The sequence below is a fragment of the Gekko japonicus genome, unplaced genomic scaffold (genome assembly GCF_001447785.1).
Source record: "Gekko japonicus isolate JY-2015 unplaced genomic scaffold, Gekko_japonicus_V1.1 scaffold1031, whole genome shotgun sequence".
Taxonomy (NCBI): domain Eukaryota; kingdom Metazoa; phylum Chordata; class Lepidosauria; order Squamata; family Gekkonidae; genus Gekko; species Gekko japonicus.
The window spans coordinates 18848-34412 of record NW_015177041.1 but is presented as its reverse complement, the minus strand read 5'-3'; the positions used below and the strand labels follow the sequence as shown (position 1 = coordinate 34412).

Sequence of the window (15565 nt, the reverse complement as noted above, 5' to 3'; positions counted from 1 at the left end):
CGCTGGGGGTTGCCGGGCCGGGCCGTCGAGGAGGCTGCCGTCCGCGGCCCTGCCCCTGAGCCTCCTCCTCTTCCTCGCCCCGTCTGCAGAGGCGCGGCAGGCGCTGTGGGCCGAGCTGAAGGGCGCGGCGGAGTCGGGCTGGGACTTCTCCTCGCGCTGGTTCCTGCCGGGGCCGCCGCCCGTCGAGGCCACGCTGCAAGACACGCAGGCCAGCGCCGTCGTGCCCGTCGACCTCAACGCCCTCCTGTGCCGCGTGGAAGCGCTCCTGGCCGCCTTCTGCGACGCGGGGGCGGGCCCCTCCCCGGCGCTGTCCCCGGCGGGGGGGGGGGGGGTCGGGCGGACGGACAGGCCTCTCCCTCCCCGCCTCCGTGGCTCACGCGGCCCGTCTCCCTCCAGGGGACGCCGGGAAGGCCGAGCGGTTCCGAGCCGCTCACAGGCGGCGCGTGGCTGCGGTGCGCGCCGTCCTGTGGAACGAGGAGGCCGGCGTCTGGCTGGACTACAACCTGGCGCGCCGCAGGCACAACAGGGCCTTCTACCCGTCCAATTTGACCCCGCTGTGGGCCGAGTGCGGCTTGGAGGGCGCCGACGTCGAGAAGGCCCTGCGCTACCTTGAGGTAAGCCCGCTGGGAGCATCCGGCACCCCCCCCTCCTTTGGCCGGCCTTGTAAATCAAGGGGTTTTTTGTGCCGGCCAGCCGCAGAAGCACCAGAGATTCCCCCGGCACTTGTCTTGCATCACCCCACCACCAATCCACCGTCTCCTTACCTTGCACTGGAAGCCCTCAAAAAACAAACCCGGGAATTACTGGGTTGCTATGATGGTCTATGACAACCATGTTCTAGTTTGGTTTTTTTGTATTGCAGTGGGGAAATCTGCAGGCTGCCCTTTCCCCCTTATAACTCTGGAATGTAAAGCCTGTGCATTGTAACATTGCAAGGCAAAGGGCTTACTTTAAAAAAAAATGGAAACTGGAAACCAACACGGTCGTTTCAGTACATCACCATAATCATACACCAATACAGTGATCTGACAGCTAAGGGTTTTTTAAGGCCTGAAAGAAATCCTTCTGTTGGAAGTAATGAAAAGTTGCAGATCAGCCTAGACTTCCCAGAGACTGTAGAGGGGCCAGCCCTGGATGCTGGATCTCTTCAGGCACTCGGTGGGGCCCTATGCCTGGGGCCGTCTGTCACTTTCTCCTCTCTTTTGGGTCCCTCCCCAACCCCCCCTGCCACCACTTTGCTGAACTCCACCAAGGCCCACAAGGCTCCCACTCTCTCAGCCAGTCACCCTGAGGAAGGAGCAACCCTGAGGTCTGTTCCTTTTACAGTGAAGGGGAGATTCCTCCCCTCTGCCCACAAGCAGGGGTGGCCTTTCCCTCCCCTGGAGGGGAACCATCGCTGGGGTAATTTACAGAGCAGAAACTGGTGTGTGTGTGTGTGAGAGAGCGTCCAACACCCATCCCCCTTGAGCTGCGTTTGCCCGAAGGACACGGAGGCGGTCTTGGATGGCTCCTGGCAGAGTTGCTCAGCCTGCCCCAGCGAGTCTCGCAGTGTGGGCACCCACCTGGCAAAGGTGTGCCTGGGCACCCTCCTCCTCCTTGCTGCAAAGTCTGCAGGGGGTACCCATGGATTGTGTTGTCGCAGGAGGAGAGGGCGGCAACAGGGTGCAAGAAGACCTGGGACCGTGTGGGTCAGCCTCTGCCTGCAGGTGGCGCCATTGCCCCTTCATTGGTGAAAGGGGTGGGGAGGAGCTGGGGCACCCTGTGGGTGGGAGGGAGGGAGGGAGGGGTGCTGCTTTCCACCTCACTTTGTGGCCCCGAGGAAGGTGCGCATGCTGGCTCTGCCCGTACCCCTGGCACTGGGGGCTGCTGTGCCCAGCCTGCAGATTGGGCAGCTCTTGGGCATGCAGCCACCCTGCTTCCCGTGCCCCTCCCCATCGGACACCCCCTTTCCCGCCACCCGGCCTGTGGAGTGCCTAACCGTTCCTTCCTGGGCACTGTTTTTCGGGGTGCCCACAGAGCAGCACAGCACTGTCCTACGCCCACGGACTGCCCACCTCACTGGCTCGCACGGGGCAACAGTGGGACCTTCCAAACGCATGGGCCCCGCTCCAGCATATGGTGATTGCAGGTAAGGGCTTCCCGGCCAGCCAGCCAGGCAAACCACACACCTGTGTGCTCGCTGGCCAGTTCTGTGGGCTAGCGGGGTGTGTGCGTGTGCGCGTAGGTCTCTGTGCAGCTGCAGTTGCCACACGCACCCCATCCGGCCCCCTTCCTGTCTGAGCCCGAGGGGGTGGGGGTCCCCTGCTCCAGCATCCCCCCCTCACCCCCTCTGGCTCCTGCCCGCCAGGTCTGGCCCGGTCATCCTCCTCCCAGGCCCGAGAGCTGGCCTTCACCTTGGCTCAGAACTGGGTGAGAATGAACCTGGCTGTCTACGGGACGTACCGGGCCATGTTCGAGAAGGTAAGGCCCCGCCGCTCCCCCTGCCGGCCCTGCCTCTCCCTCGTGGCCGGGGGCGCTTCTGCACCGCAGGGCCAAGCTGGTCCCGCGGCCAGCCGGCACAGGGGCCGCTGCACGTGGGGCGGAAGAGGGGCCTCCTGCTCGAAGGGGGTGGGGCTGCTGTGCCACTGACCCCCCCCACACCTTCTCTTCTTCCTCCAGTACGATGTCGAAGGTGACGGGAACCCGGGGGCTGGTGGGGAGTATGTCGTTCAGGTGAGGCAAAGCGACCTGCCCGGCGCCTGTGGCCGCCTCCCCTCCCCTCCCCTCGGGTGGGGCGAGAGTCGGGCCCTTTTTGCCCACTTGGGTGCCGGCGGGGCCAACCTAGCTTGGCCTTCTGCTTCTCCTCCGGCAGGAGGGCTTTGGCTGGACGAACGGGGTGGCCCTGCAGCTCCTGGATCTCTTTGGCGACCGTCTCACCGCCGCAGGCCCTGCCCTGCCTTGCTCCGGGGCCTGGGTGGGGGCCTGCCTCATCCTGCTGCTTGCACTGGGGCCTCTGTGAGTCAGGGAAGGAGCGGGCCTGCTCCACAAAGGCCGGCCTCCTGCGGCCATAATAAAAGCAAACTGAACCCCCTACCCCACATTCGCCTCTCTCTGCGTGTGCCGACTGGCCGGGCTGCCTGTGTGATGGGGGGGGAGGGGCGTCAGGCAGTGTTCCTTCTAAGCTGAGTTAGTGTGAGCTAGCTCACAGTTTTTTAGCCTATTTGTCTTAGCTCAGGAAGGAAGGCTCCAAAGCAAATTGATTTATGTAGTAGCCAAATTGCTGGCTCACAACTTCAATGCCAGGAGCTCACAAAGTTGAATTTTTGCTCACAAGACTCCACAGCTTAGAGGGGGCACTGGCTTCAGGGGAACTGGGCCTGCCTCCTGCCACGGCCGCAGGGCCCCTCTCAGCCAGGCAGCTCCGGGCACACACCTGGGTGGGGCTGTTTTGGGAAGCAGCGCAGGAAGCCACGGCAGTCCGAAAACTCCCTTGGTGCCAGGGAAAGACGGTCACTGAAAGGGCCGTGGAAATTACAAAGCTTTATTCCAACCCACCCACCCCCAGAAACAAACGAGCCGTTGCCTCAATCAAGAGAAGCGGCCGAGGCGGTCCCCTGGCCCCGAGGTCTGGGTCCTGAGGGAATGGTGGGGGGTGCTTGTCCTCAGGGCGACTGGGCCAGGGTCAGGGCGGAGAATGCGGTCTGGATGGGCGTTCTGGGGGGGGCGGGCTGAGTCCTCTGTCCCCCTCCCCACCCGAGGCACACGGTGGAGGGCAGGGCCTCGGTCTGGCCACGACAAGCACAGTGGGGGGTCCAAGGGCCACGGGGGCCCCTGCAGTCAGCACCAGGGGCCGGGCCGGCCTTGCGGGGGGCTGCCTCCGCTGCAGTGGCGGGCGAGGGGGACGGGGCCCCTTCAGCCCGGCAGGGTCTTTGGCACGGAGGCCCACGGTGGGTCAGCGGCGGCTGAGCCGAGTCCCGCGGGAAGAGCGCCTCAGCTCAGGAACTGGGTGTAGCCTTCGGCCCCGGTCACGATGACGTCCATCCAGATGCGCATGGCCTCCGCCGAAGGGGCCACCATGAAGTAGAGGCGGTCGTGGGTCTTGACGCAGAAGGTGAGGGCCGGGTTGGGGCTCTGCCGGGAGGGAACGTGAAGGGTCAGTTCTCTCGACAGAGACCCTCCTGGAAAGCCCAAACCCAACACTGCGCCGCGGGGGGGGGGAAGGGGGCCGAGATAGAGGAGAGCTTGAAGACAAACCTCTCTACTGAAGGGAGCAGGGAGAAAGTCTGCTAGGTGCTAGAAGGCAACAGAAACAGACTAGCATTAAACGGGCTGGCGCAGGCAGGGCCTCCCCCCCCCCCCCCCCGCACCAGTAGCTGTTAGTGAGGCAGGGATGGGTTGTTAGCAGCTCCTGAGGAGGGCTTTGCTTGATCCCCCCCCACCGTGTGACTGTTCTTCATGCTGGCCCTTGGTCCCCTCTAGGTCCTGCGGAGGTGCAGGAGAGCTGCCCCCCTCCCCTCCCTGCCCCCTGCAGAAGGTGCAACCACTCCCCCCCCACACACACGCCTTAGCTTCAACTCAAAAAGAGAGCCGCCAGGCGTCTTGTGCCTCTGATGCCCAGCCCTACGCTTGTGCTGAGCTGCCGGGGTGGGGGCCATTAATGCCAGGCGCTGTGGGCACTCCAAGATTAGAGGGGCTGAAAGCCATGCCAAGAACCAGGACGGTACCTACACTGACCCGCTTCAGGGAGAAGAATCCCTTCTGGAGGAGGAGAGAGGCGGGGGAGAAAGAGCCCAAGGGGAGGCTCGGGGCTTGCTTGTGGGAAAAGCGCCAACCCCACCCCCCACGCCCGGGCACTGACCTTTGCTGCGCTGCGGAGGTGGTCGTAGTAGACCTCCTCAATCGCCTGGAAGTAGATCAGGCCTTTGAGCTTCGTCTCGTGCTTGTCTGCGGGGGGCAGGAGGAGGAAGAGGAGGAGGAGGCCGTGAGGCTCCGAGGCCCAGCCAGGGTTTGGGGGAGGGGAGCTCAGGGGCGGGGCCGGGAGGGGCCTTACCGACGTAGTAGGCCAAGGTGCGCCGCAGCCGATCAAACACGAACCAGCGCTTCTTCCAGGACTTAATCTTGCCCCCCATCTTGATCAGGTAGCCTTTGCACATCTTCTCCGAGAGGATGATGTGGCTGCAGGTGTCCACGCTGTGGCCCGATGATTCCACGTGGGCACGTAGGTCAAAGTCTTCTTTGCGGATGGGCAGGTAGCGGGTCAGGGGCCGTGCCTGGGACAGGGACGACGGACACAGAGCAGAGTCACTTTTGGGATGCTACGAGGCCCAGGCTGTAGCTTGGCACCTTCAGGTGGGACCACTTTGGAAGCCTCCCCCCCCCCCCAAGTGGCCCATGCATGCAACGGGGGGGGGGGTTTGCTTCCAAATGGGGGTAGGAACAGCCTTTCCCTGCTGCGGAAGCAGGAGCAAAAGAGGCGAGGGGATGTAGGGGCAGCATTTGTATGCCACCCCCCCCCCCCCCCCCCCCCCTCGCTGCTTTTGCCCTCCCCCACCTTGTTGTATCAGTGTGAAAGCACCCATGTGCTGAGCATCTCACCCACTCCAGCGGCCTGGCCCCCCAAAAACCACCCCTGCAACTCGGGCTGCAATGCCCCCTTCGAGGGGTTTTGTTCCTGATCCAGTTCAGTGTGGAAAGCCCTGCGGGGCACCCCACGGCATGCACGCAAGAGGTCAGGATGTAGCGGCACATGGCCACATGCACCTTGTAGCGCTGGTGCAAACTGCTGGCATCCCGAACACGAGGGGCAGGGAGGAAGGAAGGAAGGAAGGAAGGCACGGCCATGCCACGCTGGCAGTGAGAAGACTGGGAAGCCACCCTCTTCGTAGCGGAGAGGTGACCCTGGAATTCTGGAGCTTGCGCCCAGCAGGGTGAGGGCAGCTGTAACCCCACGTGCCCTGGGCAGTAATCCAACATCCCTGCCTCCCCCCGCCTGTCCCATACCTGTGCAAACTGCTTCTCCCGCATCTTGACCTCCTTCTCAATGAGTCTCTGCCGCCGCACGGCCTCATCCTGCAGCTGCCGCTCCAGCTGCTGCCGCCGCCCTCTTCCTCCAGCGCCTGGTGCCGCAACTCCATCTCCTGCTCCTGCCAGCAAGCGCCAGGTTAGCAGCCTGCCCATCGGCTCCACCCGCATCCCTGTCCCCCCACAGGCATTCTAGAGTCTGCCAGGCAGAGAGAGCTGGCAGGGGTGGGTGGGCAGGCTGCTCTCGCACAGCTAAGCCAGCTCGCATCCCAGGCCTTCATGCCTGCTGCTGCTGCTGGGCCCCCCTTCCTACCAGGGTACCGGGGGGGGGGAGCACCTGCTCCCAGGGAGCACCAGCAAAGAGATCAGCCGGGTCCACCTGGGGAAAGGGTCTCTCTCCCTCCCCTGCTCAGGAGATCTTCCCCCCGCTGCCCAACTCACTCGCGATTCCATCAGGCGGGACTTTTCTGCGTTGGCCTCCTTCAGCATGGTCTCCATCTCCTCGATCTTCCCGACATCAGCTCCGCTGGCACTGCAAGGCAAGGCCAAGCCAGGCCGTCACTCCCTCCTCTGTTTCCCCAAGGTCTCTCAGTGCCCTGGGCTCCAGCCTCCACCAGGCAAGCGGGCTCTTGTGCTTTCTTGCATCCCAGGCGGAGCGGAGGCAGCACGGGGAGCCAGGCAAGCGGGCGCAGAGAGCCACATGTGAGATGGAGGAGATGGATGGATGGAGGCGAGGGGTATTCACTCACTCACGGCTCTCCAGGGGGGGGCCCCGCGGGGGGGGGGGGGGGACAGAAGACTGACAGAGGGCAGCTCTCTCCCACCCTCCTGGGGGCTCCGCCTCTGCCCGGGGAGGGAGGCGCGAGGGAGTCTCCCCGAGGCCAGGCCCGCTGCCGGCCCGTACCTGGAGACGTTGTCGGGGGAGCAGGCCGAGGCGCCGCTGGTGGAGAGGCTGGTGTCCAGGCTGTCGGAGCTCTCCAGGCTGAGGGTGTCGTAGGCGTGCTCCGGCTCCTCCCCGCCCAGGCCCCCGGGGGGGTGGTGGTGGAGGATGGAGTGGGGCATGAGGAGGGGGGAGCGCGAGGGGGGGAAGGGGGGCTGCCCGTGCAGGGCTTCCCACTGAGACTGCGCCTCGGCCGCGGCCCTCAGCTTCAGGTCTGCCAGGCGCCTCCGCTGCTCCGCGATCACCTGCTGCCCTGCAGAGACGGCCCGGGACAAAAGCCGGCTCAGCCTCACTGCAAGGGATGGGGTGGGGTGGGGGGCCCTCCCGCAAGAGCCCCCACGGGGCAAGAGGCGGCTGCCGCACGTGCTCAGCAGCACACACACACACCCTTCCGTACCTACCCTTCTGCTGCAGGGCCAGCTGGCGCTTGTTTTCGATCTCCTGCAGGGTGCCGGCCAGGTTCCGAGGCAGGGTGCCCGTGCCCTCCTGGGGGGGAGGCGGCGATGGTGGCAGCAGCAGCAGAGAACTCTGCAGGACACAAGCAACAGGGCTTCAGGGACCATCCAGCCTGGGAGAGGAACGGTTCAGCCGTGGGGTGTGTGTGTGTGGAGGGGGTTCGTGGAGAAGCCAGGCGACATGCCACCATTTTTCTTAAAAACCCCCCCCCCCACGTATGAACCCTAACCCACTCAACACTGACCTGTGAGGATGAGCCACCGCTCTTTGGCCACGCAACGCCACTGGAGTGGACATCCATCTTGGAGCGATAGGCCTGCAAAAGAGGGGGGGGGAACGTGCGGCTGAGTGGGGAAGGAGCAGCCAGTGACCGCTGGGCCCCTCGGCACAGGTGGCACCTCCTCGGGGGGGGGGTAGGGGGGGAGGGAGACATGACAGGTGAACCGTTTCCTGGTCTGGCTTGAGAGCACAGTGAGCTTTAGCCGGGGGAAGGGGTGCGTAAGCGGGGCTCTGCTTCTAAGCCGGCCAAGAGCTCCTGGACCAAAGACAGCCACCCCAACCTGCCCCCCTCCCTAGGCCCAGGTGACGAAGAAGAGGAGGAGATTGGGTTTATACCCCGCCCTTCACTCAGAGTCTCAGAGCGGCTTACAATCCCCTTTCCCTTCTCCTCCCCACAACAGACACCCTGTGAGGTGGGTGGGGCTGAGAGAGCTCTTTCGAGAACTGACCGTGAGAGAACAGCTCTGACAGAACTGTGGCTTGCCCAAGGCCATCCAGCCAGGTGCAAGTGGAGGAGGAGTGGGGAATCAAACCCAGTACTCCCAGATCAGTCTGCGCACTTAACCACAACACCAAACTGGCTGCGCAATGGAAGGAAAGCCGGGGGGGGGACAACCTTCCCATCACACAGGCCTGCACCTGAAAGAGACCCCCCCACACACACACACAGGCCAAAGGTTGCTGTCACCCCCCACCTCCCTTGGGCGTCTGTACTGGTCTTCTCCTGGAGCCGCTATTCCTGTGGGGAGCTCTACTGGGACTCCTGATGACCCAGAGCCAGCTCAAGGCCCCCACCCCCCCTGGCCCAGTGTGATTTGGACTGCGGGGGCTTTCCTAAAGAAAAGGAGGTCAGCATTGAGAGGGGCAGAGGTGGGGGAGAGACACCCCTGGGTAGGGATGTGCATTTCGGGATCCCGAACCGAAAAAAGCCGAAAATAACGTTTTTCGGCTTTTTTCGGCTTTTGCAATCCCGAAATGGCTTCCTATGCGTTTTTCCGAATCCCGAAAAAAAAATCCCGAAAAAATTCGGGAAACCCCGAAAAAAATTACTTTTTTCCCACCATAGAGAACAATGGAGGGATGGGGGCAACCTGTTTGGGGGCCCATAGAATTGGACCCCCTGGTCCAATCTTCTTGAATGTTGGTGGGCATGTTGGGGAGAGGTTCCAGTAACCACCCTCCAAATTTGGAGCCTCTCCCTCTAACCCCCCCCCCCAGGGGTCTGTAAAAAGGAAAGCAGAAGGTTAAAATCCCATTGAAATGCGAATTTCGGCGGCAAACCGGGAATATACAGCAAGCTGATCTGGGGGGATTGGGGGCACCCTCTTTGGATGCCCCTGGAATCTGACCCCCTGGACCAATCTTCTCAAAACTTTGGGGGTCTTTCGGGGAGAGGCTTGAGCAGCCACTGTCCAGATTTGGAGCCTCTACCCCCTCCCCCCCACCCCCCTGCAAAGTTTCAAGAGGTTTTTTGCCATTGACTTCAATGGCCCCATTGGTTATAATGGACCCGAATTTTTCGGGTTTCCCGAATATTTTCGGATATCTATGCTTTACCGAATTAGATATTCGGGTTTTTCCGGGTTTCCCGAAAAAATTCGGGTTCAATAAACCCGAATCCGAATTTTACTGAATTTTTTTTTTTGCACATCCCTACCCCTGGGGGTGCAACTGGAGAAGAGCAGCAAGAAGGCAGTGGGGGGTGGGCACAAGCCCTATAGCCGCCCTGCCCAGAGTCTCGGCCAGCTCTCCCCCGCCCAAGTTGGCTCCCAGGAACCCACCCCGACCAGAGCAGCCGGCGTGAGGCTGCAGGGGGAGGGGGCTTGCAAGGCAGCAGGGCAGGCGGATGGGGGGGGCTGCCTTCCCGGAGCCAGATCCTGAAGCATCAGCCATCTGCCCGGGGGAGGCACACGAGAGAAGCATGCGCCACGCGTTGCCTCTGGCAGGGCTGGGTGGGGGAGGCAGCTGCGTGGGGGGCCTTGCCAGGGTGCCCCCCCTCCACCAGCTCAGAGAGAGGAAGCCGCTCCTGTTCGGATGGGAGAAGCAGGCCCGAGGGGGGAGGGGGGTTGAGGGGCACAGGTGGCACCTCCGTTTGACACGAGGCCTTGTGAAAACTGCAGCTTAAATGGGAGGACAGGTGTGTGTGGGAGGGAAAGAACACGGCCCCCCAGTGACCCCGACTACGAAGAGGAGGAGGAGGAGGAGAAGCAGGAGATTGGATTTGTCCCCCGTCCTTCACTCGGAGTCTCAGAGCGGCTTACAAACTCCTTCCCCTCTCCACAACAGACACACCCTGTGAGGTGGGGGGGGGGCTGAGAGAGCTCTTGACAGAAACGGCTCTTTTTCAAGGACAGCTCTTGTCAGAACTAGGGCTTGCCCGAGGTCATCCAGCAGGTGCAAGTGGAGGAGTGGGGAATCCAACCCGGTTCTCCCCAGATTAGAGTCCACACACTGAACCACGACACCAAACTGGCTCTCGAGAGAAACCCCGAGCCTCCTTTGGTCCTTCCTGCACAAAGCAAAGGGCAGGTGGAGTGGCAGCGAGGGACCCCCCCCCCAGGCCATTCCCTTCAGGGCCTCTGGCCCCCTCCCCCAGCCTGTCCTTCCACACCTCACTCCCACCTTAGGGCTTCCCCAGGAAGAAAAGGAAGAGAACGCTGAAGTGTAGCACCTGTGAGATTCCAACAAGTGCAAGAGAAAGAGTGCGCAACTGGCAGGACTGTAGAACGCCCCGCGTCCAGCAAGATGAGCAGAAGCCCCCCCCCCCAATTCCCCATGGCTACACCTTCGAGAAAACGCCCGTACAAGTTTGGCCCCCAAAGTGCACGGCAGCAGGTCGGGAAGCTGCTCTCTAGCAGGACCTGAACAGACAGTGACAGAGCAGAGAGGGCCCCGTTGCATCTGCTCCAGTGCATGCTCTGCGTGGAGAAGGCCCCGATTCCTGTGCCCACCGCCTCTGGCTCAAAGGAAGGCCCCCTCTCTGCTCAGATCCCCAGAAAGCCACTGCAAGAGAACTTCAGAAGAGCCCTGCGGGATCAGACCAGTGAGGGTCCACCTAGTCCAGCCTCCCGCCTCACACTGTAGCCAACCAGTTCCTCTGGAGGACCAACAACAGGGCAGGGAGGCCAAGGCCTTCCCCTGATAAGAACATCAGAAGAGCCCTGCTGGGTCAGACCAGTGAGGGTCCATCCAGTCCAGCCTCCCGCCTCACACAGGGGCCAACCAGTTCCTCCGGAGGGCCAACAGCAGGGCAGGGAGGCCGAGGCCTTCTTCCCCTGATGCTGCCTCCTGGTTCTGAGATTCGGAGACTGACTGCCTCCGGATGTGGAGGTTCCCCTCAGTCACCGTGGCTACTAACCACTGATAGACCTCTCCTCCATAAATCTGTGGAACTCCTGTGGCCATCACTACATCCTCTGGCAGCAGATTCCACACTGTAAGCACTCTCTGTGTAAAGTAGTAGCTCCATCCTGAAGCTACCGCTGATCAGTTTCGTTTAATGGCCCTGAGTTCTAGTCCGTTGGGAGAGGGAGAAAAATTTCTCTTTCTCACCTCTCTTTCCACCCGATGCATAATTTCATAAACCTCTCTCATGCCCCCCCCCCCTGTCATGATCTGGGCTGTGCATGCAAAGGCCTAGCAGGCCCAGGGAGCCTGAGTAGCAGTGGGAGGAGGCCGGGCCTACAACTCCCAGAAGCCCCTGAGAGGTTTTGGCACCAATTTTAGCCCATCACAGAGAAAGGGGACTTATAACAAAAGAGCTGGTACAGAAGAAGAGCTGTTCTTTCTTCTAAGAGGGCAGAGCCAGAAGGAAGGCTGCTGCAGGGAAGAGACCCTCCCCCTGAAAGGAAGGGCGAGAGCAGACTCGGGCCCAACTGAGACAGTGGTTTCTTTTCTCTTCACCCCCTTACTGATATTGTTCTTGCACCTTGTTTGTTCCCCATATTGGGCTGACTGCCTGTAAAAACAAACCCTTTCCTTGTTGTTCACTCTGCCTGGTCCTCAGGCCTATTATTTGGCCAAATAAGGGAGGTCTGAAGGTCTTGGGAGGGTACTCTGGGCCTTCTCGAGGGAGCCTGGAACCAGAGTGGTGGCAGCGTCAGGGGACACCCCCACCTGAGCCGGGACACCCCCTCCCCCCAACAGGCATCTCTTTTCTAAACTGAAAAGCCCCCGAGCCCAACTGCTCCTCCAAGCTACAGGCACCGCTTTTCTGTTTTGCTTTTTAGATTTCAGATTCTTCTTCAAACCTGGGGCTTTTCTAGGGTTTGCAGAAAGATCTGCCTGATCTGTTCTTGGGTCTGATCCACTGCTTTTCGTATCCAGAGAGGGAGTCAGGGTGAAAATTAGGGCCTGTCGATCTGTTGGGAGAATGTCAGCAAAGCCTCTCACAGCAGGGGCCAGGGCACTGCACCCCCAGGAATGACAACCCCCCCCACCCCGCCCCGCCGTGGGCCTCACAGGAGGGAAGGCATTACCTCTCGCAGGGCAGCAGAGGCCTTGGGGAAGCCGGAGCCACCTGTGACTTCCCGGTACCGCCTCTCCAGCGCAAGAAGGGCGTCCTTCTCCTGTCCCAGGGGAGAGAAACCGGAAGGCCGCTGTGAGCACCTGCTGGCCGGCTGGCGGCTTCCCTGGCCCCCCCTTCCCTGCGAGTGCGGCAGGGAGGCCAGGGTGGAGCCCCGGACACTCCTCCCCTCCCTCCCCCTGCCCTGCTGGGCCAGACTCCCTCAGCCTCACCTTCTGCAGCAGCTGCAGGGTGGCGGCCTTCTCCCTGCCCAGCCGCTCCGCCTCCTGCGCCGCCTGCAGCCGGATCTGGTTGGCCTGGCTCTCCAGGGCCGCCATGCGCTCCTGCAGGGGAAGGCAGAGGCCGCTGCTGAGCCAGGGCCGGCCGGCCGGCGGGGGTGGGGGCCCTTCCCCGGCACGATCCCCAGTGGGCGGGCGGGCGGCTCACCTTCCTGCGGGCCACGCTCCGGTGGCTCTCAGCTCTGCTGTGGAGGAGCTGCTGGCCCAGCACCTCCCGCTCCTCCTCCAGGCGGCTCTCTTTCTCCAGCTGCTGGAACTCCAGGTCCTCAAAAACCTTGGCCTCCGTCTCCAGCCGGCCCCCGGGGGGGGGGAAAACCGGGGGGGGGGGGGCGGCGGCTCAGGAAAGGTCCGCAGAGGGGCCGGGTGAGAGTGGGGCGTGGGGGAGGAGGAGGTGACCCTCTCCAGGGCAGGGCAGAGCAGAGCCACTGCATCGAGGGGTCTTCCTGGGCAGCCCGCCGGAGCGTTCCTGACAGCTAGGGGGCGCCAGAAGCAGCCTGGAGGAGGGGAGGAGCGTTCTCACCGGTCTTCTGCCGCAGGCAGGCAGGCAGGCTCCCCTGGGCCAGGGGTTGGGGAAGCAACAACCTCGGGGGGAGGCTGACACATGCGGGAAGACCAACACACTGTTATGCCTGTGCCAGAAAGGAGCCGGCCGGGCCCACCATTTCCCAGGGGGGTCTGGCTCCGGTCCCAACCCACTGCCGCTGCCACCACCTTTGCAGGCTCCCACCAGAGAAGCCCTTGTGCACCCCTTGTGCAGCGCATGTGCGGCCAGAGCACAGCTCAGTGCATTCTGGTTTCTGCCACCAGAGCCGCCTGTCTGGCCTCTGGCAGCACCCCAAGTGTGAGAAGGTGGCCAGAGGAGCCGAGCGGGCCAGAAGCAGGAGGGAGTCCATCCGGGCAGGGGCAGGGGGCCTCCTGCACACCCTGGCAGAGCGCCGCCACACGGGCCGAGCTGCCCAGCTTACCGTCCCCAGCTGCTGCTGCTGAGTGGCACCTCTGGGCCCAGGCGCGGGCGGAGGGGTGGTGAAGGGGGAGAAGAGGAAGCACTGACCCTGCACAGCTGGTCCTGCAGCTGCTCCCGCATTGACTCGGGGCAGCTGTGAAGCTGGTGCTGGAGCTCGGAGCAAAGGGCCCGCAGTCTCTCCAGCTCCTTCCTTTCAGCATCAACCTTTGCTCTCTCCTGAATCCGGGAGAAATCAACACACATGGAAGAGAAAGGACAGAGAGAGAGAGAGACAGAGAGAGAGAGAGAGAAAACACTCTTCTCAAGAGCACGGCATGCAAAGCCGGGGGTTAGCGAGGGGCTCTGCGCGCCCAGAGGTTACGGGGCCGGGCGGGTCCTCAGTCTTGCGTCTCAAAGCCCCCGTGGCCTCCCCCCCTGCCCGGCCCCTCCCGGATGTCCCACTGGTGCGACTCCCCTGAGAAGCTGGAGCACAGAGCCGCTCAATCCACCCCACCCCACCCCACGCTGGGTCGCATCCGTCCCAAGGCCGGCTCACCACACACAAGAGCTTGCGCAGCCGCGTTTGAGACACAGAACTAGGATCTGGCCCTGAGGGTTAGTGCACCGTGACATCCACACAGATGCGCACTCAGGGAGCGGGTGAGAGAGCAAGTTAGTAGCCGCAGCAGCAGCAGCAGCAGCAGCAGCAGAGGTCTCCGCGGAGGGTGGGCCAGGGCTGTGCACGACAGCGCAGAAGGTCGCAGACACAGACGGCTGCCCCCCCCCCCCAGCCTCCATCCGCTGAAGAAACAGGGCTGGCTGCTGCTGGCCCTTCCCAGGGTTGAGAGGGGCTGGAAGGTTATCTGGGCACCCCCCACCGGAAGCCGCCGTGTCCCAGGAGTAAGCGAAGGGTCAGGCACTGGCAGGGAAAAGACCTCCTCGCTGCTCCGCCACTCACCCGGAAACCTGAATAAGTCGCACAAGACCGGCATCTCCGACACGGGAGGGAAGGGTCCCGATCCTGGCCTCTATGGGGAAGAGACCCAGCCCCCACTGCCTCCCTGGGACCCGGTCTGGAGTGCTCTGATGACCCCCCCCCCACGAGACCATCACTCGGCCTGGGAAAGGCACACCAAATCCCCAAATTTCCCCCCCCCCCCGAATTTCTGCTTTTGGGGCGGGGGGGGGCAGGAGGCCAGCTTCTATCCCTTAGGGCCGGGGAGAGGCTGAGGAATGCTGGGCCATTTGTGCTTGCCTGCTCCAGGCCGGAGGGGGCCAGCCCAGCCCAGGGCTTGGCCCAGCCTGCCGGCCATGGATCCCAGGGCACCTGGCCAAGCAGAGTCCCACCCACAAGGGGAGGTTGGCAAGGCAGATGCCTCTAAGGGACGGGCGACCGCCCGGCCACTACGCTGCTCTCCTGAAGAACAAGCCCCCCCCCCCCCCCCCCCCCGCCCCCCCCCCTGTCCACACCGGAGCAACAGGAGCTTAACAATATCTCCATTGCGGGCGGGAGCCCCCCCCCCAGCCCTTGGGGGGCGGCAAGTCTGGAGTCACTGCAGGCACCTGGTGTCAGGATCTCATCCCCAGAAGGCTACCTCTGCAGTCTTGCATGCTCCACCAAGGAGGCCCAAGCCTGTTTTGCCCCATGCGTGGAGGAGAGGCGCCCCGCCCCGCCCCCTGGACAGGCAGCCTCCAAGGGGCGCACCTGCCGCTAGACTGTGGGGAAGGGCAAAGCGGCTCAAGGGCTGCCAACCCACACGCAGAGACGCCGGCTGGTCCAGGAGGAGGCCGCTCTCGGGCCCAGGCACACGGAGGGCCTGGGCTACCATCCTCCCTTCTCCCCATCCAGATGGGCCACCAGTGTGGGGCAGGCCGGCAGGCAGGCAGGCAGGCCAGCAGTGGGAAGACACCAAAGCAAAGACAGGCAAAGAGAGAGAGAGAGAGAGAGAGAGAGAGGAAAAGAGAGACAGACCCGAGGTTGTTAGCGCCACTGGTTAGTGTGGCCAGGTCATTAGTGTCAGTATGGGGGGGGTCGGAGGGGGGTTGTGTGCTTCCTTCAGGCTCCCTGCGTGAGCAAAGGTTTGCGAAAGGCTGGGAAAGTGCAACACCCCCCCCCCCCCCCCCCCCCCCCCCCGCGGGGCAAA

The 15565-nt window shown here is 63.1% G+C and overlaps 2 protein-coding genes across 2 annotated transcripts in view; one reads left to right on the top strand and one right to left on the bottom strand.

Annotated features, from left to right (window-relative positions):
* Nucleotides 1–3067, top strand: part of TREH (trehalase) — an 8648-nt gene extending 5581 nt beyond the window's left edge. The window contains exons 5-10 of the mRNA XM_015428033.1: nucleotides 34–304; nucleotides 411–614; nucleotides 2017–2128; nucleotides 2348–2460; nucleotides 2659–2712; nucleotides 2852–3067. Coding sequence (XP_015283519.1) covers nucleotides 34–304; nucleotides 411–614; nucleotides 2017–2128; nucleotides 2348–2460; nucleotides 2659–2712; nucleotides 2852–2998 — 901 coding nt within the window. The 3' untranslated portion in view covers nucleotides 2999–3067. The remainder of the gene's footprint in view (nucleotides 1–33; nucleotides 305–410; nucleotides 615–2016; nucleotides 2129–2347; nucleotides 2461–2658; nucleotides 2713–2851) is intronic.
* A 439-nt stretch (nucleotides 3068–3506) lies between these two features.
* LOC107124546 (pleckstrin homology-like domain family B member 1) overlaps nucleotides 3507–15565 on the bottom strand; it is a 30855-nt gene continuing 18796 nt past the window's right edge. The window contains 15 exon segments of the mRNA XM_015428032.1: nucleotides 3507–4110; nucleotides 4234–4272; nucleotides 4708–4737; nucleotides 4838–4923; nucleotides 5030–5249; nucleotides 5980–6080; nucleotides 6083–6122; nucleotides 6442–6532; nucleotides 6905–7193; nucleotides 7342–7468; nucleotides 7641–7712; nucleotides 12154–12243; nucleotides 12413–12523; nucleotides 12627–12764; nucleotides 13473–13658. Of these exon segments, the coding sequence (XP_015283518.1) occupies nucleotides 3970–4110; nucleotides 4234–4272; nucleotides 4708–4737; nucleotides 4838–4923; nucleotides 5030–5249; nucleotides 5980–6080; nucleotides 6083–6122; nucleotides 6442–6532; nucleotides 6905–7193; nucleotides 7342–7468; nucleotides 7641–7712; nucleotides 12154–12243; nucleotides 12413–12523; nucleotides 12627–12764; nucleotides 13473–13658 (1761 nt within the window). The 3' untranslated portion in view covers nucleotides 3507–3969.